This window comes from Dromiciops gliroides, chromosome 4, assembly GCF_019393635.1.
Source record: "Dromiciops gliroides isolate mDroGli1 chromosome 4, mDroGli1.pri, whole genome shotgun sequence".
In the NCBI taxonomy this organism is placed as follows: Eukaryota; Metazoa; Chordata; class Mammalia; order Microbiotheria; family Microbiotheriidae; genus Dromiciops; species Dromiciops gliroides.
Window position 1 is genome coordinate 216,476,522 of NC_057864.1, and position 27,643 is coordinate 216,504,164.

The 27,643-nt window shown below is 38.0% G+C and overlaps 1 protein-coding gene across 3 annotated transcripts in view; it reads right to left on the reverse strand.

The window, feature by feature from the left end:
* RPTOR (regulatory associated protein of MTOR complex 1) overlaps window positions 1–27,643 on the reverse strand; it is a 505,620-nt gene that overhangs the window by 200,028 nt on the left and 277,949 nt on the right. For all 3 annotated transcript variants that reach the window (XM_044002818.1, XM_044002819.1, XM_044002817.1), the window contains exons 10-12: window positions 11,871–11,946; window positions 6,596–6,697; window positions 238–321 (exon numbers count right to left, since the gene is read on the reverse strand). In XM_044002818.1, the coding sequence (XP_043858753.1) occupies window positions 238–321; window positions 6,596–6,697; window positions 11,871–11,946 (262 nt within the window). The remainder of the gene's footprint in view (window positions 1–237; window positions 322–6,595; window positions 6,698–11,870; window positions 11,947–27,643) is intronic.

Sequence of the window (27,643 nt, forward strand, 5' to 3'; positions counted from 1 at the left end):
GGCCCACTGAGAACACATTTCAAGTACATTCAGCAGTTTCCACATCCTACTGAATACAGCCAGATTTGCAATTGAACTTAGGGATATAAGGCTGTGGTCAGTTTTGAGGCATTCAATAAGCTCACAAAATATTCCCCATTCCCTTCATGCAAGAAAAACTTATTGTACACAGTCTACATATCAAACTCATTTGAAAGGCTCTTTCCCCTTCTGTGAGCTAATGCAACAAGTACACACCAGGCTCACTGCCCAGGGGCCCAAGTCTAAAAACCTTCCCAGTAAGTCGAGAGCTCTCAAACGATGAACTTGGCTTAACAGCACCTATAGAAAGAGGAAGAAAGAAATATTATTGCAAAGCCTCATATCTCCAAACCCTGAAAAAAATACCCCCATTCCCATATGCATGTGAGGAATAAAGGCAGAAGTTTTACATCACTGGATGATTTTAATGGATGAAAAAGGGAAATTTCTGCTTATCTACTCTGCACTCCAGCCACTTTCCCCAGAATGTACAGTTGATTCTGCTACTTTCCATCCCACTCATGTATAACTCATAGCTGTTGAATAAAATTTACATTTCTTTCAGCTCATAGTTAAAAAGATATATAATTATTTCTCAGAAATATTTTGGATTAATGTTTTTATTAGAGACTGCTATATTGAACTGATATTCTGACTAGCATGGAATTAATAGTCCCCAGTGATCTGGGGCAAGGAAATCCTGATTTCCCAAGTTTGGGCAAGTGCTGTAGTATCACAGCAATTCAAACACATCAATTTTTTTTTTTTTTAGTGAGGCAATTGGGATTAAGTGACTTGCCCAGGGTCACACAGCTAGTAAGTGTTAAGTGTCTGAGACCGGATTTGAACTCAGGTACTCCTGACTCCAGGGCCAGTGCTCTATCCACTGCGCCACCTAGCTGCCCCAAACACATCAAATTTTATACACAATGCTCACAAATACCAATTATATTTCTTTTATTTGCCCTATCGCTTAAACATGTCCAAATAAGAAAATAATTTTGTTTCCCTTGCCAAAGAATTATAAAAGCACTTGGAAATAGAAGAAATAAGTCCAACAAACATTATCATCAAAGTTCTGATTACAACAGTGAAGGGCAAGCTTACAGAGGCAGCATGGAATATTAGAGATCTGGTCTGTAAGGCAGGGAGGCGACAACTGACTGTCACTGTTTCCTCATCTGTTAAGATGGGAATAACATTGTTACTTCACAGGGTTACTATGAGGATCGAATGAGATACGGTATGGAAAAAGCTCTGCAAACGTGTTACCCTATATATAAATGTGATCTAGTAGAACTGAATGATACAAAATATCTAAATGAGGAAGACCTCAATAATATTTTAAAATATAAATAAGGAGACTAATTCATAGAAAAATTTACTACAAAAATAGTAGTCTATTATACCAAGTTTCCTACTGGAAAATTTCTTTCTGTTCATTGAACAATGAAGAGAAGAAGCAGTATGGAGTAACATAAAAGGGTACACAATTTAGAGTCAGTGGAACTGAGTTCAAATACTGGTTTGAAACCAAAAAACTGTGAATTGGGGTAATCTACTCAGTGTCCTTGGGCTTCCGTTTTCTGATCTGGAAAATAAAGGGATAAACTAGGTGACTCCTAAGGTCCCATTCAACATAAGGTCTAACTAGACAGCTAGAATTCTCAGTTCCTTAAACAGTCTCTCTGGGAGTCGTAGATCTGATGCTGTAACTCTATCGTTTGATGTTTCTACCTTGCATTTCCGATTGTGTCAATCTTAGTTGGTATAGATTTCAAAAAATTCAATACTAGTGATCTAATGAGTTATTCCAATAACTCTTCTCCTCTGGCAATCTAAGTAAAGAACAAATATCAGTCTCTGTGAGGATTCAAATTAAAGCCATACTTATCTATGGCAGTGGTTCATTGGGGAACACTAGACTGGAATGACAACAACATTGGGAATAAGAACTAGAAGACCCCATCAGAGTTAAGTAGAAGATAACAGAACACTATTCCTGCATGAAATTTATATTAGGTACTAAGTTTGATTAATATCACAAAATTAGAAAAGCAGACAAAATGATGCAAATGAAGTTGACCAGAGCCATCTTCATGAAATGCTTATATTTATTTTGCCAGTTACAAATTTTGAATTAAGGGAAGGTTTTAGGGTATTAAACTATTATAGAAAACAAATTTCTTTCCTTTATCAGGCTTTTCTATTTGTACCTATCTTCCTCATTCCTGTGACTCCTTCACAAATATTACACCTGAAACAACTGAAAGCCCTGGGCACTGCTTCATAAGAAGTGAAGGACATATAAAAATGGGAAGCAATTTGTATTGTTTTATTTTAAGGTTGGGGGATGATTCGGCACATTTAAGACTTACACAACAAACCTCCAGAGATACCAATTGATGAATGTCAAAATGATTTTTTGTTTTGGTGAGGCAATTGGGGTTAAGTGATTTGCCCAGGGTCACACAGCCAGTAAGTGTCAAGAGTCTGAGGCCGGGTTTGAACTCAGGTCCTCCTGACTCCAGGGCCGGTGCTCTATCCACTGGGCCACCTAGCTGGCCCTGGGGCACCGGCCCTGGAGTCAGGAGGACCTGAGTTCAAACCCGGCCTCAGACTCTTGACACTTACTGGCTGTGTGACCCTGGGCAAGTCACTTAACCCCAACTGCCTTACTAAAAAAAAAAAAAAAAAAAAAAGAATAAATGTACTTTTTTTTACATTTGGAACAAAAAAATAGATTGCATAGGGGAAATGTGGCTTGACAATAGTTCATGTGAGATTTAGTGAAGCATAAGTTCAAAGTAGATAAAGTGGTCCCCAAAGCTAATCAATCAACAATTATTTATTAAGCAACAACTATCTGATAGTCAACAGGGATACAAATAAAAAAGTGAGACTGTACCTTTCTCAAAGAGCATAAATTCTACTCGGGGAAAAGGGAGGAATTGTACAACTATTTTGGGTTACGTTGAGAGGCACATATCCAGAATGAGGGAGTTGAGGGTCCTACTACTTTCTTCTATGTTCAGGCTATAATTGGGAAACTGTAGTCAGTTCCAGAAGATAGAATTCAAGATGGACATGGACATACTTGTGTACAGAGGCCAAACAGAAGCGGGAGGCTAACAGATAAGAGGATTGACAGAGGGGATTGGAAATGTTTAGATTAGAGGAGGAGAACAATATATGAGTTATTTCAAGTATCTGAAGGTCTGTTACATTGAGGGACTAGAAGCAGTCTTAGTAATGAATGGAAACTGTAGAGAAAGAGATTTAGTTTCAATGGAAAGAATAAAATTCCCCAAATCGGAACCATCCAAAACAGGAACAGACTAGGAGAGGGAAGAATAGTTACTTCTGGAGGTTCTTCCATCCTAATTGAAGGTTTGAATGGAGGAGCTAGATTTCCATTTTGGCTGATTTTATGTAAAGAGACTCCAGAGCAGATAGATACACACACAGAGTAGCAAATGGAATTTGAGAGTCCTAGTCAGTAAGGAGAAAGGTGGGGCGGGTGAAGGGGTGGTGGTGCGGGAATGGGAACCCCAAATTGTTTCTAGAGACATTAGAGACGTGCAGGGCAATATGGTAATTTTTACATAGTGATAGTGAAACAACTGCATATTACATGAGTATATTTTAAAGCCACTGCCTGACCCAGGACAGTCATCAGCCTCTGTCTTTGTGGATGAGGCAGAATGCATTTTGGTCCACCATATGAAAAGAAAAGCAGACTGTTAAAAATGAACAAGTCTCTGAATTAAAGTTCTCTTTTTCCTGAGTGATATTTCAAGAACTGCCAAGGTGTAGTTGGATAATTTATGGATAATCAGCTTTGGCATTAATAATGCTTTTCAAGATAATGCATGATAGAAAAAAAGCAGGTCAATGAGACAGCAGCTATATTATTATAGGGCAGCACCAAATAAAACAAGCACTTCTGCGAATTTTGTCTTACCTAATTCCTCAGTGGAATATACATTAATACCATCCATCTGTACTAGGTAAAGAACTAGAAGGAAAGCCCTTAGCAAAAATTAAGAATCTTCTGTCTCTGCTAGTTTTATAGAATTACACTGAAAACAAATAAACCCCAAAGCCTATTTCTTTTATTTTACAAAGGAGTTTTTCCTTATTTTGGCAGCAGGATATTGGCTCTGTTAGGTCTTCTTCCCTGAGGGAGTATGGATTGTAAATGGAACACTTTTAAAAAGTCAATAAAAAACGATTTACAAAAGGATTCTCTAGGATTGGTCCCCAGAAGAACCACGTTTAACATGTTTGGCATCATGCCCTTGTGACATGAAGGTTCTGGTTTACTACACAATAGTATCAGGGATAAATAGAAGATCATTGTGCTGCTTCTGGACAGAAAGGTATAGCTTGCTGTGATGGAAATTTGTAACTAGTGATTCAAGAGGAATTAAACGATGTATCAGCTCCACTGGATCCTCTCCCTGTTTTTCTCTTACAATTTATTTATTCAAATAACAAACAATTCCTATGTGCCAAGGAATGGGCTAGGCACAAGGGATACAAATACCAAGTACAAAACTTCTCTGAAGAAATTTGTCATTATATACATAATTGCACTATTTTTCCATTTAGAGAGAATACGAAAGTATTTAAAATCTCCACATTCAAACTCTAATTGTCCATTCTACTTTATGTAACATTACCCCCCTTCACATATACAATTAATGGCCTAGCCAAATAGCTGTTCTACTTTGCCCTCTCCAGCCTCCACAAATTCATGTCAGCTGGAGTGGGTTCTTTGCACCCACTTTGCAACCACTACAACTCTGATATATGCCTCCTTGCCAAAGGTTCTCTTCCCAGTGTTAGCTCCTGAAATCCTTCTCTTATGTGGTTTTCCCAGATTCTGAATAGCAAAAGGTGACCTTTCCCTCATATTTTCCTTAAGTGTTTTGTATTGCTGTCTGTCTCAGCAACATCACATTCTAACTTTTAGCAGGGTTATTTCAATATACGTTGTGTCAGCTTGACTGTTAGCTCCCTTAGTGTAGGAATTGAGTAATTTTTCATCATTTTACCTGTAGCAACCAGCACAACAGATATTCTCTGTCTCTCTGTCTCTGTCTCTCTCTCCTTGCTGATCAATAAATGGTTCTATTTAATGCTTATATTTGCGGACTGCATTCAAATTGACCCTTCCTTCTCTTGCCTCTTTGTCTTACCATAAGAGATTCCCGAGGGAGGGTCCTCTACCAGATGAAATTTCAGATCTGTTTTAAGGTTAATTATGAATAAAATCTTCTGTTGCCAGTTAATATTATGCCACAACATGGACTGAATACTAGAGAGAATACCTGCCAACTTCCACTGTAATGACAGAGATAAATTGTTCATCTATTTTTCAAAAGCTCACACAGACATGGAGCCACTACTAAGCAGTGAATGTTTGATCTAAGTAAAGTCTGATGGTACTGCCCTTCACAATGTAGTATTTTAATAGCACTTTGTAGAGAAAGTACAATTCTTTTCTTTTAGGAAGGAAGTGAAGCAAATGTCCTTGGGAAAGTTGAAGATAATAAACAAATTCCTGTCTTAAAAGAGGCAAAAGAACCAAATAACTGTACTTACAGAAAGGCACTCATCTTACCCTGGTAACTATTACCTTTCAAGCATAATAAAAGCTTTTTAGAGATGGGACTCTTTCCATCAGACATCTAAACTAAAAAGAGGTGTAGATGGAAATCAAAGAATGGGCTTGGAGGAAGTGAGAGAGGGAGGGAGGAAGTAAGTAACAGAGGGAAGGAAAGAAGGAAGGATGAAAAAAAAAGTTGTGTGTCCTAAAGTGAATGAGTGGGGGCATGCGTGAGTTTTAGGAAAATAGATAAGATACCTAGGAAGGATATTCTTTGTAACCATGACAACTCTGATACATGCCTTCTTGCCAAAGGGGTGGAGAGATCTCTAGCAGGAGTATGTGCTTCTGTGTTAATAATCAGCCAACAGCCAAAAGGTATTGTTTCCCATAGAATTTTTTTTAATTGAACCTTACACTTTCTCCTGAGTAAGACAGTATTCACAGAACTATTTGCCTCTTATATTCAAAGTAGTTCATAGTTTAAAAGCCAAGGAGTGGAAAATACAGCCAATAGGCTACATTAAAAGATATTTGTTTCAGCACATTTTCAAATTAAAGCTCATTGTGAAAAGGAATGAGATTGGGGAAATGGGGGTGGGGGTGAGGGGGTGGGGAGGTAAGGGTAGGTAAAAATTGATACTTTAAAACAGGCTAATGGACAACCTGAATTTAGATTTAACTGGGGCTAGGGTGACATTTCATGCCTTTAAAAAGAAAGCCCTCCAGGAATATACAAACAACTAGTCTTAATTATTCTTGGGATACATATAATTTATTTATCCAAATACCATCTGGCCCAGAGTATAGAAATCAGCAGGTACATATTTAACATACCCCAAATTATCTAAAACAAAAAAACTAGACCCCTGAGCTTAGGGCTTTGGGTTTTTCTTGTCTTTCTTCCCTCAGCTGCCAATGGGGTCTGACAGTCAAGCTGTGTGAACCAAAGATACTTACCTGCAAGACTATGGGGAGTTGTTCAGGTGGGTTCCTGTTCTCTACTCCCATTGTGAGCCACACCTGGAATGCAGTCAATTGCTCAGCAAAGAATGGGCTGTGCTGTGGAACAAATAGAAATAGTAGTGAGTTTGCTCTTCTTTTCTATCCATGTATAACACAATTAGACTTACATGTGTACCTCATATACAAATGAGTTAGTGAATTTTAACCCAGACATTGAAATACAGGTAATGAATTTTTCCAAATAAGCATTTTAAATTCTTTTTCTCCCATAAAGGATAGAAAAATTATTCAGAGGCTGCTAGTATTAAATCACTTGGAAGAAAAATGAAGACAGACAATAAAAGGGAAGACTAGGTGATTTTCGTAATACATTTCTTCTTTTAGATCAAGTGACAACTGATTTCTCTTTCTTATATGTTCAATTTTTTTACACACAGATAATCTTTTCTAAGCACAAAGTGAACTAAAACAGCATGAATGAAAATGTATTTTTTTTTTTTTGCTAAGATATTCTGATGCTTTCCCAGAAAAAAAAAAAAAGGTGGATCATTTCAGGACTGTGTATTTTAAAAAGAGAAATAAAATTATCTTATCTGTTCTAAAAGGAAGACATAAAGCAAAAATAAGTCAATGATAATGATTTCTATTTGTAGTCCCTAAAATCCCAAGAGTGTGGGCAACGTGTGAGGGTCTGACTCACAGTCTAGGGAGTCATGGTCCCAAGAGATCTACAGGAGTAAAGTGAGCATTGAGAATTGTTTCATATTTTTAAAGGAGTAATTTGAAGGTCAAAACAGCATGACACTTGAATAGAAAATAGCTTTGTTAAGAAAGAAAGGTACTATATGCACCAAAATAGTCACAGCGTCACTTTTTGGTGGTATCAAAGAGCTGAAAAAAAGAAATACCCAAGGAATGGCTAAATAAACTAGCATAGCAATGTAATGGAGCTATACAATACTGTAAGAAAGAATGAATATGAAGAATTCAGGGAAGCTTGGAAAGACTTGTAAGAACTGGTGCTGGAGTGAAGTAAGCAAAATGTAGAAAACAATATAGACAAAGTCTTCAATAATGTTAATGGAAACAACAACAAGAAAAAACATGACTATAACAATGATGCAGCTCGGTGCCAGAAAAAGAACAAGAAAATATACCTCCTTTACTTCTTTGCAAAGGTGGGTGTGGAACAGTGCATATATTGTCAGATTCAGGCGAGGTGTTGGTTAGTTTTGTGAATTGCTTCTTTTTCAATTTCTCTGTGGTGAGAGATGGCTTTCTGGTTAGGAGAAGAAGAGGGATCCATTTGGAAATGAAGGTGATGGAAGAACAGAAGAGAAAAAACAGAAAAATGAAAGATGAAAACTGAAAAAAGATGTTGGTATAAAAAAAATTGGGGGATTAACATTGATGGAGAGTTAGCCAAAATATAATGAACTATAATTAAAAGGCAATTTGTGATTAAGGGGAAAAGGCAAATGCTTAAGAGTGGTTTTTAACACAGTATAAACTACTCATAATTTTTTTTTTAATTTTAAAGAAATAAGGTAAGGGGATATTCCCTGAAACAGTTACTGTAGGTTAAAAGAAAACTAGCAGACTGGTATGATTCAGATGCTAATTAAGTAAATCTCCCTTTCTCCTGTCACTTAAAATCCATTTTGGTCTATGGATTTTTACATGCTGCTTCTCTGTTAGTAATGTCTACTGGGTCCTGTACATGGATAAAAAGGGGGGGGGGGGGCGGTGCAGAGAAGAAAGACTGATATCTTCAACAAGGGAACTAAAGATGACAAAGGAACAAAAAGCTCTCCCAACACAGTGTAACTCAGAGATGTGGGCATGTTTTCAAAGGCTCAAGAGAAGCTTGATGTGGTGGGGGAAAGCATCTTTCAATGATGAGAAAGGCACTGGACTTTGAATTATGCTGAAAACAAGTAATGACAGAGGCCCCTTTTATCCCTCAAGATACTGCCCAGAGCATTTGTTCCAGGATGGCCCAGGATCTTCTTTGGAATCATTGCCATTGAGTATCAGGGCAAGTATCCTATTCATAGGTAAACACAACGAACACACTTGGCACACACAGGATAGTGAGTATATTCTTCTGGACCTGGGGTACTAAAAAAATGCTTAATAGTATTAAAGAATTCCAGTTCTCACTTTTCTTTGTAGATTGTACAAGGATGGGAAGAGAGGTGGAGGGAAATGGGAGAAGTCAGAATTTGCCAAAAACCCTCATTACTTGATCAAATAAAACACATGTTTTTCATCATTGTTACAAGAGAAAAGAACTACACTTATTAAGTACTTCATAATCATTCTTAGTTGCCAGATCTGAACCAAAAACCTCATACTGGATTGCATCTTTCTTGATAAAGGTTTGTCATGTTTGATAATGATGTGCAATGCATTAATTTAAGAAGTGAAGGTGACTAAGAAGCATAAGGTAAATGAAGAGTTTAAATATAGATTAACAAATTTGTTCAAGGTTCTTGACATACAAATTTGAATTCACATTTCAGTATTGAATAATGTGGCATAGGGTCAAGAGTCATAGACTTGGAGTAAGAAGAACTGTATCTGAGACCTAATTTTACTAAGTAACATGTTTATGGAGAAGCCAGAATCATTCAGAGCCTTGGTTTCCTCATTTCTAAAATAGACATTATATATACTATATTTTTCTTTTCTTTTCCTTTTTTTTTTTGTGGGGCAATGGGTGTTAAGTGACTTGCCCAGGGTCACACAGCTAGTAAGTGTCAAGTGTCTGAGGCCGGATTTGAACTCAGGTCCTCCTGAATCCAGGGCCGGTGCTTTATCCACTGTGCCACCTAGCTGCCCTGAACTATATTTTCTACCTAGATATTATTTCCCTGACAGGATGGTTGTTAGGATGAAATGAGACATTATAAATAAAATGTTTCCAAAATCCCAGGGCATTATATAAATGTAAGGTGTTATTAACACCAAGAAAGCATCTACCCTGTTGGTACAGATACATTTCTCCACATCTTTTATGACCATTTGATAAAGATTCATATTCAGTGTAATATGGAATACTGTCTTAGCTGGAGAAATGAACTGCTTAATTTCTGGAGATAGGAAAATGAATTCAGTTCTCTCACATCTCTAGGTAGGAGATATATTCTTAACCAAATAAGAGGCAACTATAAAATATAAAATTTAATCATTTTAATCACTTGGTAATAAAGTTAGAATAACTTAGTAATCAAATAATTTTAATTATATGAAATTGAAAAGCTTCTGCCCCCAAATAATATACCTAGTATAAGTAGGGAAGTTTTCGAATATGAAAAAAATTTTGTATAAAATTTCTCTCATAAGGGTTTTGTATCTAAGATATCCATACACACATGCATGCCATTCCCCAATTGATTAAGTGGTCAAAGAATATGAAAAGGGACATTAAAAAATAATTCTCAAAAGAATAATTGCAAAGTATTCAAATATTCATGGGTTGTTGTTGTGGTTGCTATTTGCCCTTTATTTTCAGAAGACCATGACATTAGGGTGATATCATGACTTGCAGTAAATCGGTCTTCACTGAGGGAGTGCTGTGTAGGCTCAACAACCTCACTCTCTCCTCCAGAGCCATTTGGGTCCAGTGGAAAGATATAGATCAGGACAACTAGAGATGGCCCCAGATGTTTAAGGCAATTGGAGTTAAGTTAATTGCCTAGAGTCACACAGCTAGTAACTGTCTGAGGTGAGATTTGAAGTCAGGTCCTCCCAACTTCAGGTCTAGTGTTCTATCCATCTTAACATTCATAGATTCACAACTACATGAAAGAATGTTCCAACTCACTAATAACCATAGAAATTTGAACCACAATAAATCTAAGGTTTTACCTCACACGCATCAAATTGGTAAAGATGACAAATGAAGTTAGAGGAGTTACAGAATAACAGGCACACTAATACATTGCTAGTAGAGTTGTGAAATGGTATCGTTTTGGAAAAAAACTTACAATTATGTAAATAAAGTGACTAATATGTCTTTACCCTATGACCTATTATTACTGAGCTTATACCCCCAGGAAGCCATAGATAAGAAGAAAGCCATCATATACACTTATTGTAATGGCAAAGTGGAAACACAGTGGATATCCATTGATTGAGGAAGGCCAAAACAAACTGTAAAAGAAAAGTACTGTAAGAAATGTTGTACGTGATGACTTTGGATAAGTATAGAAAGATTTAGATGAACTGATATGAAGTGAGGTAAACAGAGTCAAGAAAACAATATACACAATAATGACAATATATATGGAAAGAATACACACACAAGTAAATTAGCAAAATTAGAAAGATCAAGCATGACTCAAATGAAGAGACTGAAGAGAATACATTCACTACAACCTTTGTGGAGGTGGGAGACCTACACATATTAAACATTGTCCGTATTTTTTGGATATTTTTTAACATATTGATCAATTGTGCTTATTGCTAAAATATTTTTTCTTTCTTTTCTCTTTAAAAATACTATCTGTTATATGGGATAGCTCTTAAGTAGGGGCAAGGATACTAGAAATAACTATGATGACATAAAAATCAGAAGACAGGAATAAAAACTTACTGAAAACACTGAACACGCAAAAAATGATATCAAGAAAGAAAGAAACAAAGATGAATTCATCAAGCCAAATAACAAATGTCTCCTTCCCTCTGACTCTTCCACAAAACTGCTACCTGGTGCTGTCAGTTTGGCCATCTTTGTTTTAAATAATTTTGATTATTGCAGGTTAAAATGAACAGTTATTGGGGCAGCAAGGCAGTGCAATGGATAAAAGCACTGGCCCTGGATTCAAGAGGACCTGAGTTCAAATCTAGCCTCAGACGCTTGACACTTACTAGCTGTGTGACCCTGGGCAAGTCACTTAACCCTCATTGCCCTGAAAAAAAAAAAAAGAACAGTTATTAAGACACTGAAGATGTCTGTCTGTTTGTTTTGCAGGGCAATGAGGATTAAGTGTCTGAAGCTGGAATTGAACTCAGGTCCTCTTGAATCCAGGGCAGGTACTCCACCTAGCTGCCCCCTGACACTGAAGATGTCTAAAAAGAAAAGATATCTAGGATTGCATCTGAAGCCTAGGATAAAAAGGTGAACAATACAAGAATGTACAATTTCTTCACACAGCAGTGAAATCTTACACAAAGCGGTCAGAAAAAGACATGTTCCCAGCCAAATACTGAATGGAATGGGATATGGCGAGGATTTTTAGTGTTTATATTTATAAGAACTTACCCTAAATGCAGTTCCTTCCTCTATAATGGTTGGCAATTGGGAGAGGCAAATATCAACTGCTAAGTCCCAAGCTTGCCTAGGGAAAAGAACAGAGAGGGAAACAAAAAGATGGTTATTTATTTCCTTTAGATAATGGGGAAAACCCACCACATAATGAAAGGTGCTTTGATATAATCTAAAACAAATGGTCTCTTCCCTTGTGTATTTTATGATTTGAGAAGAAGAAATGGCATGAGAGAAAAATAACTATGACATGGTATTTAGTAACACAGTGACAGTCTTTTGACCAGTGAAATGCCTGTTCACCAGTATCTGTGGCATTACTCAAGCTACTTTACTGGGTTTTGGCTGGTCTTTTTTTGTAGTAAAAAGATACACTGACTAATCTCAAACAGGAAATCTTACCAATTTCTAATGGAATTAGGCCACTGGAGGCATTCTATCAAGATCCTTGGTCAAACAGAATGGAGTGTTAAACAAGTGAGTCTGGTTTGCTCAAAATGAATTTGTTCCATAATCTGGGGTGGATTTGGAAATGCCCTGAATTATTAAAGAGAAACTATATAAGTATATAATAGTTACTGCAGGCACCTGGACTCCTATCCAATTACTTCCAAACCTGAAAAGAAGACAGAATCATTCCTAGCCCTAGAGAAAAGTGAAGCAAAAGAACTCCTACATAAGGATTTTATTGCTCTAAGGAGCCTGAAGTTAGAGCAATCAAGCTCCAGGTGGCATAAGGGCAATGTGACAACTTAACTGTGTGCCAGGTGAGCACCAAGCAATAACAGGTAGGTGGAGGCAGCATCAACTAACCAATGAGGTCACTTTAACCACATTTTTTGCTTCTTAAATAGAAAATGAAACATTGCTTATTCTTATTTTCGTGATACTAGCTTCTTTTAAGTGCACGTGACTAATGTCTTCATTTAGTTTCTCATTATGGCTTTATTAATGGCCAGCCCCAGAGCATGACTCAACATTTTCTATCCCCATAAATCCTAAAACACATATGCTACCTAAATGTTAAGTACATTTAAAAAATACTTTGTTTTCACTATGTTAAGAACATTGATCTCCTGAATAAAGCATAAAGTCCCATCCATCTAGTCAGCCAGCCATGATTATCACATCTCTTAATTCAGCTTTGAGACTAGCATTTCAATTTAATTCACTAAATAATCCTGTGGCTCAGACATAAAAATATGATGGTTTCTATAGTTCCCAAAACATTAATTCTTAAAGAACTCTTGGGATACAGTGAACCAGCTTTTCTGAGGCTTTAGTGATGTCCTTGCTTATGTTTCTGTGGAAGCACTGGTAAACAGGGTGACATTTGGTAATAAAGAAGAAGTAATTTATAAGTGACCTGGAAGAGTTAATTTATAAAGTGTCTAATTTATGGGAGAAAATAACTAATGAAGGGGAAAAATTTGGATAAATCAGGGCTTGACATTTTCAGCTGTCATATAGATGGCAACCAGGTTGGGAACAGATGCTTAGTGTCTGGCTGCTTAACATCTGTTCCCACAACTCAGTTGTGTGCTGCCTATGTATCTTTGAGAAACTTTTTCACTCAAACTTTCAAATGATAGGCCAAAATGAACTTCTGGGGCTGTTAAACTGGTATCCCTCCATCTGCCTGCTCTCCTAGCATTTTAACATACTATCTATGTGACCTTTGGCAAGTTATTTAACTTTTGTAGGCTTCTCTTTGCTCATCTATAATATGGGGGGTAGGGATAGCAGTGGCATGTGATGCTTGAATATACTGTTCCTAAAGCAATTTCTGGTTCTAAACAAATAATCCTATAATCTTACTCATTTCACCTTCCTACTGCCCCATCATAATTTTAGCAATACAAAAGAAGGTAACTTCTGGACATTAAAATGCTTACTAAGATTATCCTGAATAACATGATGTTAATAATAATAATCAGATGTAGATGAAAAGAGCTAATTCTCCATTGTAAGTTCCTTGAGGCAACAAGAACTGCCCAATACATTTCTTTTCATAGCCAGCATTAAGAACAATATATGGGAGGGGGCAGCTAAGTGGCGCAGTGGATAAAGCACTGGCCCTGGATTCAGGAGTACCTGAGTTCAAATCCAGCCTCGGACCCTTGATACTTACTAGCTGTGTGACCCTGGGCAAGTCACTTAACCCCCATAGCCCTGCGAAAAAAACAAAAAAAACAAAAAACAAAAAAACAATATATGGGAGACAGTAGGCTCTTAATGAATGTTTCTTTACTACCATTATTTCATTGAATTATTCAGTTGGATATCATATGACATATGGTTCTAAGTGATAGAACTGATTTTTAAAATAAAAATTACCCAAACACCTATCCTGTCCAAGGTAGTTATTGTGAGAGGCTAGACACTTATACCAAAGATGAGACTACTGCTAAAAACCATTTTGAAATAATGTATAGAGCTGAAGACAATTATTTGCATAAGAACAATGGATATCTTTTTGCTAACTAAACACAGTTATCTGGTTCACTAAAGTTGGCAAAACACTTTCTTCAGAACAATATTGTGACATGGGAAGTACAAGGATTAATATTCTCATTTTTCAGATGAGAAAGCTATGGCTCAGAGAGATTTGTCTTGCCTATGATTATAAGCTAATAAATAGCTGATGTGAGATTTGAATTCAGAATTTCCTTACTACATGTCCAACTACAGCTGGAGATCTCCTCAATTAAATCATGCTTTAATGGTAGATAAGACACACACTACTTATTTGAGCAGAAGGCTGATCAAGCAGGAAAGTAATCAAGCTGGACAATATTTTTTTGGGCCCCCAGAAAGTAATAAAAACCAAGACTGATTTTCTGCTCTGGTTTGTACATTGGTTCCCAAGACATTTTTTTTTGGGGGGGGGGGGGGAGAATGAGGGTTAAGTGACTTGCCCAGGGTCACACAGCTAGTAAGTCTCAAAGTGTCTGAGGCCGGACTTGAACTCAGGTCCTCCTGAATCCAGGGCCGGTGCTTTATCCACTGCGCCACCTAGCTGCCCCAAGAATATTCGTGAAAACACACAGAATAATGCTCACAGATGACAAGTCTGAAGGCTAGCAAGTGATCATTTGAATGAGTAAGCTCAATTAGGTTAATTTAAAAAACAATAAGCCTAAACCAGTCATTTCTTTAAGAGTCCAAACTAGTATATAATATTTGGTACCTTTTTTTCCCTTCCTATTCCTGTTTCTGGTTTTTCCATCACACTGCTTACTAATGGAGCCAGCTCAGTAGCACCAGTACCATGGGGTTTTCTTGGCAAAGATACTGGAGTGCTTTCCATTTCCTGTTCCAATAGATTAAGGCAAACAGAGGGCAACTGACTTGGCCAGGGTTACACAGCTAGTAAGTATCAAGTTTCTGAGGCTGGATTTGAACTCAGGTCTTCCTGCACCACCTAGCTACCCTACCATGGGGTTTTCTTGGGAAAGATACTAGAGTGCTTTGCCATTTCCTGTTCCAGTGGATTAAGGGAAACAGAGTGATATGCCCAGGGTTATACAGCTAGTGTCTAAGTAAGGATTTGAACTCGGGTCTTCCCGACTCCAGACCCACAATTCTATCCAATAAGTCACCTTGCTGTCCCACTAATACACTAAGCCTTATCCTGAATAATAGTGATACTGGACAGAGATGAAAAGCATTCAATCTTTATTAGATTGTAAGGTCCTTGAGGCAGGAACTGTCCTACACCTTTCTTTTCATATGTAGAGTTTAGAAAAGTGCATAGCACAAAGCAGATGCTGAAGGAAAGACCTTACTTTCTTATTGCCTACACATACATGTCAGCAATTGCCCGTCTTTTGTCTTTACATTTGCAATATTATTTATAATATTTGGTCCATACTCAGCTCCTATTTCAATCACACTAGTTCAGGCAGCCATTTCTTCCTACCTGGCATAGCGACCTTTGACCACAAATTACACTCTCTACAATTCAATGCAATGAATACAGAGAGACAAGGAAAGCCTTAAATAATCTGATGCTGTGTGAAGGGAGCAGATCCAGAAAAATAATATACACAGTGACTACAACAATACAGAAAGAACAACAAGGAATACAAAGTAATTGAAAGTGAATATTGCAAAATTACAAAGAAAAAACATAGTTCTAAAGAAGACATAAAAGAAAAAACCTCTCCCTACTTCCACAGAATGGAAGTTAACTACAGTATCTGAACTGAAAAATTTCTACATGGCTCAGAAATGCTTTGAAGTTGTCTATTTCATTAAATATTTATTTTCCTTTAGCAATATATTCAGGTTTTGTTGGCTAAGTTCTTGTTTGTAAGCCTAGGTATCTTGCCTTCTTAAATAACATATTCCAATTTCTCCACTTTTTTTTGGTGGTGTAATGAGGGTTAAGTGGCTTGCCCTGGGTCACACAGCTAGTATGTGTCAAGTGTCTGAGTCCGGGTTTTGAGTCCTGAATCCAGGGCACGTGCTTTATCCACTGCACCACCTAGCTACCACCTCTCCACTTCTTTACAATGCTGGGTGGTGAATCTTGTGTGACCATGACTATGGCTCTGAGATTATGTGAATACTTTATCGACACTTTTAATATTTTTTTTCTTTGACCAGGAAATCCTTGAATGTTCCTGGAAGTTTCCATTTGGGGATTTATTTCAGGAAATGACCAGTGTATTCCTTCTATTTCTACTTTGCCCCTGGTTCTCAAAGGATTTGTACAGTTTTCTTTTAATATTTCTTGAAAACTCTTTTTTTGGTCACAGCATTAAGGTAGTCCATTGATTCTTTTTGTTTTCTTTTTTGTTTCTGGGTTGTTGGGTTTTTTGTTTTTTTTCTGGGGGGAAATGAGGGTTAAGAAATGCTTTGTTGGGGGCAGTGGGGTGTCGCAGTGGGTGGAGCGCCGGCCCTGGAGTCAGGAGAACCTGAGTTTAGGTCCGACCTCAGACACTTGGCACTTACTGGCTGTGTGACCCTGGGCAGGTCACTTGACCCCAATTGCCTCACTTAAAAAAAAACTGCTTTGTTGGTTTCTTATTTTTCTTTCCTTTCTTTTCTTTTTTTAGTCCATTGATTCTTGAATGTTTTATCCTTGATCAGTATTGCAGATCAGTTGGCTTTTCATATCTTACATATTCTTCTATTTTTTTTCAGTCTTTTGACGTTGTTTTAAAATTTGTTAAAGCCTTATGAAGTCATTGGAAGTTTGTTTTTTGGGTAAAGTTTTGTGTCTCTTTGCTAAACTGGTAATTCTGTTTTCAATTATTTCTTCTATAGCTCTCATTCCCCCCCCCCATATTTATTGAGTTAGTGCCCACACTGTATTTGTCTTTGGGACTTTGGTTATAAATATTTTGGGGTCATGAACTTTTTCTAGGTTTGTTTCTTGAGCATCCCTGTCACCATAATTGAGTTTTATAGTGGGATTCTTGTTTTATTTGCTCATTCGAACAGCCTACTTCTTGATTTCAGAATTGATGTTAGGGTAAAAAGCTATGTGCTTTTGGAGGAAAGGCCTGGGATGGTCCTTCTGCACAACTTTTGGAGGTTGTTTTATTCAGGGATTTCAGGGACAGCTCAGATTGAGAATCTGCCAACTTTCAGAGTCAGAGGTAAGCAACATTTATTAAGTGCCTACTATGTGTTAGGCACAGTACTAAGTACTGCGTATACAAAGAAAGGTATAAAGACAATTCCTTATCTTTTCGAGGAGTTCACAATCCAATGGAGTACAACACATAAAAAGAAGATGAAGACAGGGAGGGGAGTTAGCTGACCTAGGGGACATGATGAAGTTACACAGCTAGGATGGGAAATGAGCTGAGGAGGTGTCAACTTCAAAGCTGATTTCATCTTGTGGAATGATGCCTTTCTGGAGATGCTTAGGTCCAGGATAGCAGCCAGGTGGGAAAAGATCAGCAGAGCTCCTTGGGTCTTCTCCTGGAATGATGGAAGACCACAGAGAAGCTCCCAGATGACCACACCCCACCCACTCCAACCAGGTGAAGGCAGTCCAAAAGTTGTCTGTTAGAGGAGAAGGTCTAATTTCTGTCCTCTTGGTCCAAGCACTACAAGTTCCTGATCTGGCTTTGGGTCTTAGCAATAGTAGATAGCTTTTTAGACTCAGCCACTATAACCTAACTAGCAGTCTTCAGGCTCAGGGACAAAACTTCAGGCTCCCCTTTGGTCTGGAATTCTGGCCCTTGTTTTTCTTTAACAGACTTCAGACTGCGCTAGATGCTGGAAGAGATTCCCTGCTTTGCTTCTGAGAGCCACTGCTGCTCCTTGCTTCTGAACCTGATCCTCGCACATGAGGTCCCGAGACCACTCACTACCCTGGAATTCAACCCTTAGCTACAGGTAGACACCTTAGTTTACTGTGGCACTATTACCAGGAACTAGGTATTGAAGAAGAAAGCTGTCAGATGGCACCTGTTCCTATCATGGTGCCCTGGTATAGGCCAGGGTGCACTGTTATGGGTCTGGGAACTCCTCTTCTCTGGTACAGCATCTCCCTGTGTTGGAGGGTTACATACAGTGCAGAATCCATCCCTAGGCTCCACAGTGTCCCTATGCTGACAGGAGTTGGAAACATGATTGAATTTTGCTTAGATTTCTGCATTAGATTCCACACTGGCTTTTTCTCTCTCTCTCTCTCTCTCTCTCTCTCTCTCTCTCTCTCTCTCTCTCTCTCACTCACTCTCTTGCAGGGCAATGAGGGTTAAGTGACTTGCCCAGAGTCACACAGCTACTTAAGTGTCAAGTGTCTGACGCTGGATTTGAACTCAGGTTCTCCTGAATCCAAGGCCAGTGCTTTATCCACTGCACCACCGAGCTGCCCCAGGCATTTTCTCTTGATATCTTTAAAGAAGTTTTTTTGGGGGAACTCCAATCATGGAGCTAAGAATTATCACTCCAACTCTCTCACTATATTCACTATCTCCCTGTTTATTGCCTGCTTCCCTAATGCCTGTCAATCTGCACATATCTCACCCAAGCTCAAAAAAATCCCCACTTGATCCATCCATCCCAATGCCCCAAATCTCCTTGATTTGGGGGCTAAACTCTGCATCGACGAGGACATCTATAACAGGTGTTTGCACTTCCTCTCCTCTTCCCCTCTTCTTAACTCTGGCTGCCGACTTCATCATTTGGTTGAAAACAATCTCTCCAAAGTTACCAATGATCTATTAACTGCAAAAACGAATGGCCTAGGGGGGCAGCTAGGTGGTGCAGTGGATAAAGCACCATTCCTGGATTCAGGAGAACCTGAGTTCAAATCTGGCCTCAGGCACTTGACAATAGCTGTGTGACCCTGGGCAAGTCACTTAACCCTCATCGCCCTGCAACCCCCCCCCAAAACCCCCCAAACCAAAATCAAAACGAATGGCCTTTGCTCAATCTTCATCCTTTTCTTTTCCTTCTTTTGGGGAATGCCTATTATTGTAGAGAAAACTGCCACTGTCTTAGTCACCCTCACTTGCAACCTATCTGGAATCTTTTACTCTTCACTCTCTCATCCTTCAGATCCAATTTGCTGCCACGCAAGTTGTTAATATTACCTTCTTAACATCCTTAGCCTAACCCTTAAGTGGGCAAGAGGTTTCTGAATCCCACTAATTCTACTCCCTTCCTTCTGTTGATTATTTCCAGTTTTTCATATATATAATATATGAATATTATATATATGTACACATTTAACTATACAACATATAATTATTTGCATTATATATTTGTGTATAGGTATGTATAGATGTTTACACACACACATACCTACATAAATATATAAAAATAAAACTATGTATAGTTGTTTCTCCTATTAGTCCATGAGCTGCTTGAGAGAAGAGATCATTTTATACTTTTGGTTGATCTCCAGTGCTTAGCACAGTGCTTGGCACAAAGGAATTACTTCATAAATGTTTATTGATTGACTGACCTTTCCCAATTTCCCCAACCTCCACCCCCAAGCAGACCCAGCCCTGCCAAGTCACAAGAAAGAGGGAGGAATTAGGTATGAACTTGCAGGCAGTTGCCCTTGGCTTGAGAGAAGGACTAAGGGAAACAGAGCCAGAACCACCATGAATTCCATTATTCTCTAAGGTGAGGAGGTAATGGCAAACACTGCAATTCCCAATAAAGGAGAAGCCAGAAAAAACCTAAGATAAAAAGAAAAATGTTGGGCAACCAAATATATCAAGAGAAAAAAAGAAATAAAACTCAAAGGAAGAAATTAGGAGTAAAGTTAAGTAAAAAAAATTAGAGCTCGATGCAGTATAAAGAATGTTCAATACAGAATTAACCAAACACAATTAACAGGCTAAAAAAAAATTAAATGCAAGATGAAGAATCATTCTGGAGAAGTGGAACTACTTTCTAATCCACTTTACTACCCCCATTCTAAGGATGAGTCCCTCCCATTTATGTTCCAGATAACAATTACTGTTTTGTTCTTCTTTTCTTCCTACCCTCAAACAAAGAAAAAATAAATTTGAGAAAGACAGAGAATAGAATCAACATTAGTAATCCATAACTGGAGTCATTTTGCCCTTTTACTCTTCACCAAATAACAGGTTCTTAAACTTTCTCCCCATTTAATGCCTCCTTTATCTTCAGCCCTCATTAGATGGAGTTTGTTTGGCTTGGGACTATTTCCCCCCAATTCTAAACTTGCTCTTAACACTCTACCCTCCCACTATCCCATTCAGTAGTACTGTGTTGAATTTAATATATTTCTTTATATAACTCTTTGGGTTTATGGGGGTAGTTAAGTGTATATGAATATTAAACCCCTCTTTGCCAGGTTTACTACAGTTCATGAAATGGCCAGTCTAGAAACCCCAAATGCCATAACTCTTCCTCTAGCCAACCCAAATTATGAGAAAGAGGTAAGTACCTCTTATAATTTCTTTCGCAAAATATTCATTTTCCCCATCCTTTTGTATTTCTCTTTTAAAATCAACAAAACAGAACAAAGACACACCTAGGTCCTGAGTTTGTCTTTCTTTATTCCCTCTGTGTCCCTTGAAGATAGTGAAGATAGTGGGGTTCTGAAAGTTCACCTGTCTCTTCTTTGCCTATTAGAATATAAGCACTCTATTACAACATACTGTTATATTCATTTCTGTAAAGACCATTAAATAAAACTGGCTCAGGTCCAAAGTATTAATACTGTAAAATGAACCAATTTTGGTTCTGGATTGCCTGTGATATGCTAAAGAATTAAAACAATTTACATTCAAATAAACTGGATTCATATAATTAACTTATTGACTCATGAGATTTTATTTCTTTAGTTATATCGGCCATAAAGTGTTAACTTCCAAAGCATATAATTCCCACCCCCACCTCCACCCCACCATACTGTCTCTCTCTCTCTTTTTTTTTTTTTGAGCAGTGATGGGGAGGCAATTGGGGTTAAGTGACTTGCCCAGGGTCACACAATTAGTAAGTGTCAAGTGTCTGAGGCTGGATTTGAACTCAGATCTTCCTGACTACAGGGCCAGTGCTCTATCCACTGTGCCATGTAGCTGCCCCCTCATACTCTCTAACTCTGTACAAGGTGATGACTGATACATTGGATTTTAGTTTCTTGTTTTAACAACATTTTGTCCTTAGTAACTAGCCTTCTGAGAGATTAAAAGGTTCTATGCTAATTTAGATTTATGAAGGAAAGTGTATGGTAGAGGGAGTAAAGGGAGGGATAAAAACTTCATCTTTGCAAAATTTTAAAACAGAATCAGAATATAGGTGAAATTAAAAAGATCTAGCGAGGAGAAGGAAAGAGCCTTAAGATTTAAGATGAAAAATAGGCCAAAAAAGAAAACCACTTTATTTTCCAATAATCCAAAATATGAAATAAATTTCACCCCTCTTACTCTTAATCCCACTGGTGTTCACTTTCCCTTAGACAATGGGCTGCCAATATAATTAAGAGGTAATCAGGATATCATCAAAACTGCTTCAAAGTCCAGGCAATAAATAGTTCTCTTATGTTCAATAAATGCACAGGCTTCAGGCAAAATGGTTATTCAGCACTGGTGAGGGAGATATTTATTCTAGGTGGAGGCAGGAGCAAAGTCAATTATTATAATTAAACTCTATATGGATTCTTTGAATTTGACCAAAGGGGGGAAAAGTTAATTTCAGGGACTGGAAAAGAAAGGTGTATATAAATTAGATAGGGGACTAAAGGATCAAGAAGGAAGTATCTAATAAACTATAAAGGTGAACCTTTGCAAGCATCTGATACATAGAGGAAACATTGAAGTGTAATATTTTGATGCACATGAGAAACTCATGTCAGATGATGCTCCCCCAAAATAACGCTGCATTCATCATTATGTTGAAAAGTCACAATGCTGTTTATTTCACCAAAGTCACCTGAGGCAAAGAGTGTCAATGGCTGATGAATTTTTCTCCTGCCTTTCTGGAATGTCAAAAGTTAGGCTATTTTAAAATGTTATCAGGGGCAGCTAGATGGCACAGTGGATTCAGGAGGACCTGAGTTCAAATTTGACCTCAGACACTTAACACTTACTAGCTGCGTGACCCTGGACAAGTCACTTAACCCCAATTCCCTCACCAAAAAAAAAGTTATTAGAAGAAATAAACTGTATGGGAAGAAAACAAACTCTTCCCATCAGATTAAATCTAATCATGTCTCCTCTCCCTGAACCCGACCCTGGAACTGAGATTTCACCTGTATAGTCCTAGGGAGGAACTTCCTCTACTTGTGCAGCCTGGCACATTCTTCACACCTGGAGTACTGAGCAGTTAAATATATATCCAAAATCATATAATCATTATACCACAGAGATAGGCCTTGAATCATGTCATGCCATTATTATTTTTTTTTTGTCAAATGGAAATATCAAACATGAAACAAGTTCATTGCAAGAGGATTCAAACCTTTTTTTTTTTTTTTAAAGGGTAATGACGGCATCAAATCTTATAAAAGTAACCCCTGATGTGCTGGCATGAAATGGCAAGAGAGTATGTTTCCTTCACTTTGATGTTATCCAATCATTTTGTATAGATTTAAAATAATTTCAAGCATCCCTTTAGCAATCTGATTGAGAATATACACATTTATTACTTCAGATCAGTATACTTGTGAAATTAAGGAACCAATATAAGAAAACAGTGGGCTCAGCTAGAGGGCACAATAGATAGAGGGCTGGGCCTTGAGTAAGGAACACTTTAGTTCAAATCCAGCCTCAGACATTTACTAGCTGTGTGACCCTGGGCAAATCACTTAACCCCAAAATTGCCTCACCATTTCCTCATCTGTAAAATGAACTGTAGAAGGAAATGATAGTATTACTCCAAGTATCTCTGCCAAGAAAATCCCAAAAATGGGTCATGAAGAGTTGAACACCTGAAATGACTAAACAACAACAAAAAGAAAACAGCATAGAGAGGAACCACTATGGTCCACTTAAATGGGTTGATACATACAGACCCTGATGAATAAGCAGTAGTTTAACTGAATAAGATGTGAGGAATAAGGGCAGGAGATTGAATTTTTCCTCCTTTTTGAAAGGGGTTTATAGAACAAGCAGAGAAGAAGAAGTAATTATTTGCCAACTTCTTTTTAAAACATAGGAACAAGGATAAAATGCAAAGAAAATATGAGCAAAGAAAAAATAGCCAAAACATAAGTTTCTAGTCAATTGTAATTATCACAGAATTTTTTCCTTGAGGTTTTATGACTATTGTTCTAAGCTATTCATTTTCTTGCCATGTCATTCTTTGATAGTTCTCATTTCTTTCCACATATATTTCTCTATTTGCACAAAAATACTTATAGCAGCCCTTTTTCTGGTAGCCAAGATTTGGAAATCAAAGAAATGCCCATTAACTGGAGAATGGATAAACAAGCTGTGGTATATGACAGTGATAGAATATTATTGTGCAATAAGAAATGACAAGTAAGATGATTTCAGAAAGGCCTGAAAAGACTTGTATGAACTGATGTATAGTGAAGCAAGCAGAACTAAGAAAATTTTGTGCACAAAGACAGCAATATTATGTGATAAAGAACTCTGAAGGACTCAGCTATTCTCAACAATACAATCCCAAAGCACTATTGATGAAACATACTATCCACATCCAAAGAAGGAACTGATATTGATTGAACACAGACTGAAGCATGCTATTTTCACTTTCTTTCATTTTTTTCTTTTATTCAAGTTTTTGTGACTTAATATGGTCATGTTTTCCATAATCGTAGATGTATAACCCATATCTGATTGCTCACCTCCTTGGGGGGGGGGGGGAGAGGGAGGAAAGGAGGGAGGGATAAAAATTGGAACTCAAAATTATAAATAAAAATGTTTATTACCTTAAAAAATAAAATTGGGGGCAGCTAGATGACACAGTGGATAAAGTACCAGCCTGGAATTCAGGAGTACCTGAGTTCAAATCCGGCCTCAGACACTTGACACATATTAGCTGTGTGAACCTGGGCTAGTCACTTAACACCCATTGCCCCCCCCCCAAAAAAAAACCCTAAAAAATAAAATAAAACAAAATGAGAAAACCCAGAAGACATGTATGAACCGATACAGAGTGAAGTGATCAGAATGTGGAGCAAATTTATACAATAATAATGCTATAAAGATCAACAACAGCTTTGAAAGACTTAAAAACTCTGATCAACACAGTGCCCAACCAGAGTTCCAAAGGAATCATAGTGAAACATGCTCTTCACTTCCAGAAAGAGGTGATGGACTCAAAGATTTTTTTTTCCCCTCTGGCCAGGTGTGGGGGAAAATGACATATCCAATGTAGAAATCTGTTTTGCTTAACTATACATGTTTGCAACAAGACAATTTTTTGCCTTGCTTTCTCAATATGGGGGGAGGGGGTTTGGAGAGAAAATGAAGATCTAAAAAATAAAATTGAATTTAAAAAGAGACAGAAAAATAATACATTATACAAGTCCATTGTCTACAGTAACAACCTATAATTTATATTCAAAAGAAAAAAATCATTTGAAGAAAGTCGTTGAAAGAAACCTAAATGAGGAATTAAGAGACCTGGGTTCTAGCTCCAGTTATGATCTTCTAACTGTAACTTCAATTGCCATGGCTTGAGTTTCCTCATGTGTAAGGTAGAAGGCAACAGTGGAAAGAGAACTGTCAGAATCAGGACCTCAGTTCAAATCCTGAAATAGTAATCCCTGTGTTATCTTAACACTTAAACTCTGGACCTTAGGTTCCTTAGCTATTAAAAAAAAAAAGGGGGGGGGGAGGTAAACAGATTAGATGGTCCCTTCTAGCTTCAAAGCTGTGATGAAAGTATAGCTATGATTCTATCACTGAACTTGATTCTCTTCACAGCTCCATCTAGCTTTGGTTATGTAGTAAGATGACTATATGTACAACTGAAAGTGTCTTGGGACAGCTAGGTGCCACAGGGGATAAAGCACTGGCCCTGGATTCTGGAGGACCTGAGTTCAAATTCAGCCTCAGACACTTGACATTTAATAGCTGAGGGACCCTGGGCAAGTCATTAAACCCTCATTGCCCCCCCCCCCAAAAAAAAGGAAAAAAAAGGAAAAAAGTCTCATCAAGTGAGAAAAATGACTAAATGTCTCAGAATAAACTAAAAATTAATTGGTGGTCTGCATATGGAATTCTGAGCTTCAGAAAAAGTAAGAATAAGAGACGCAGCAAAAGTTATGGGGATATTAAACTGGGTTGTTTAAGAAACCAGTGCTGTGTGTTTTGGCATCGAGGCAACAGCAGAAGTTAAGAGGGAGGTTAGAAGGTGTCTGGATTAGCACTTCCCACGCATTGCTATGATACAACCACACTGTACTCCCCAGGAAGGGAGAGCAGCATGGTTACTTGTTTTCAAAATAAGCTTTGGGAGGGAGGAGAGAGGCGGGATGGGAGAGGAGGAGTGACTAGCTGTGACCAGAGGATCTGAAATTCTATACATACCCCTTCCCTCAACAGCTTGGAACAATGTGACTTTCTAAGCTGCTTGCTACTGTGATGACTCACAGGATTGAAAAACATGCCAACCAGGCAAGAGCTTTGGTTTTCAGGAAACAGGCCCTAGGATGGCAAATGCCCAAGGAAGAAGTCTAGAAGGAAAACAATCCAAGCAAATGCAGAACCTCCATCTGCACTGATCAATCAATCCAAGGCGCCCTCAATGGGAAGAGAAAGTACAGGCTATTACCTCTAAGAAATGCAAGGATTTTAGGACCTGCAGAAATTGAAAGTGAAAGAGAACGACTCCCCCATGATTGTTCATCAAAAATTAACCAGGAAATGGACTTCTTGTATTTCATCACTCGTTTTTTTCTCTTTTTCTCCCTTGAGCAAAGTCTGAACATATTTTACTTTATGTTTTTAACCTCAATTTCTGTTAGGGCTCGTTCATTTTTCTCCTATTACTTTCACTCCATGGATTGTGCTAACATACTCCAGCTCCCATTCTAACCCCGGAGAGTCCCCCTTCTCTGAATGGAAACTACCACCCCATTCCCATTGTGAGGAAGGGTCCAGACCAGTCATTCTTCATTGTCTTGACTATACAACCCAGTCACCGAGAAGGTACTACTACCCCCTACTCCCACTTATTTTATCCATTGAATATGCTATTTTCTCTCATTAGAATGTAAGCTCCTTGAGGACAGAGACTGCTTCTTTTGGCTTGTATTTCTATCCCTAGTGCTTCCAAAAAGCTTGTTGACAACTAAAAGTTAAATAGCATGATCCTATTAAATATCATGGCCCAAGGAATACAATTAATTGGACTTTAACAAATTTAACTCTACTTGATCTGCTTTGATGATTTTTCTTTTTAATTCTTTGGAAAGTTACAAAACTTAGACAGTTTAGATTTAAGTATTATTTGAGCATAGGAAATATCAATAAATGGTAAAAACTGGTTAAGTTCTCTGATCCTTGCAATGACTAACCAGGAATCCAGAGGATCAAAAAGATGCAAGCTACACACCTCCTGAAAAGGGAGATGATGGGTACCCAGAGTGTATGGGGTGCTCAAGAGGACTAGCAACTCTGGTGTGAAGACTTGCCAAGTCCTTTTCAGGGCCGTTCATCCACCTTTGGTGTCCATCTGAGTTGCCCAACTCTCACTAATGGCTCCAAGAAGCTGTAGAATGCACAGTAGCCACACCATAGTAAACCATCTCCACACAGAGGTGGAGGGTAACATACTGGCCTTGAACCCATCAGTGATTTCAGAGATGTCTACCCCAAACATGAAGAATTTCCCAGCCAAAATGGGCAAATGAGAACAATTTGTTCCAACAGTGATAAAGGCAGCTGAAGGAGGTTCTATGGAGTGCTTAGAGCTTGGTCACGCATCAAAGATGCCAAGGTCATGTACTGCATCCTTGGTCATCAGCAATCATCTTGATTTTTGTCCTGCCACTGGACTTCAAAGAATCAGTAAGTGAGGTTGATGATTTTGTGCAAATGGGCCTTAGTGAAATCCAATTCACGCACAAGTCAAGACATCACCAATGCTGTTATTGGTCCTCTTTGAAAACAAAGGACAAAAAACACCAATGGGCACCCAATCCAGGAGATAGGTAGACATTTCCAGAGATAACCAATGAGTGGATATGTTTTGCTCAACTATGCTTGCTTACCACAAGGAAGGGTTTATTTTTAGTTTAAAAAAAAAATAGTTTTCCATGGGGAGGGAGGGGAAGATTTTGTAGCAGCTAAGTAGAAAGGGGCATGTTAAAAAACAAAAACAGGATCTCTGAAACATTTACCAGGGGCAGC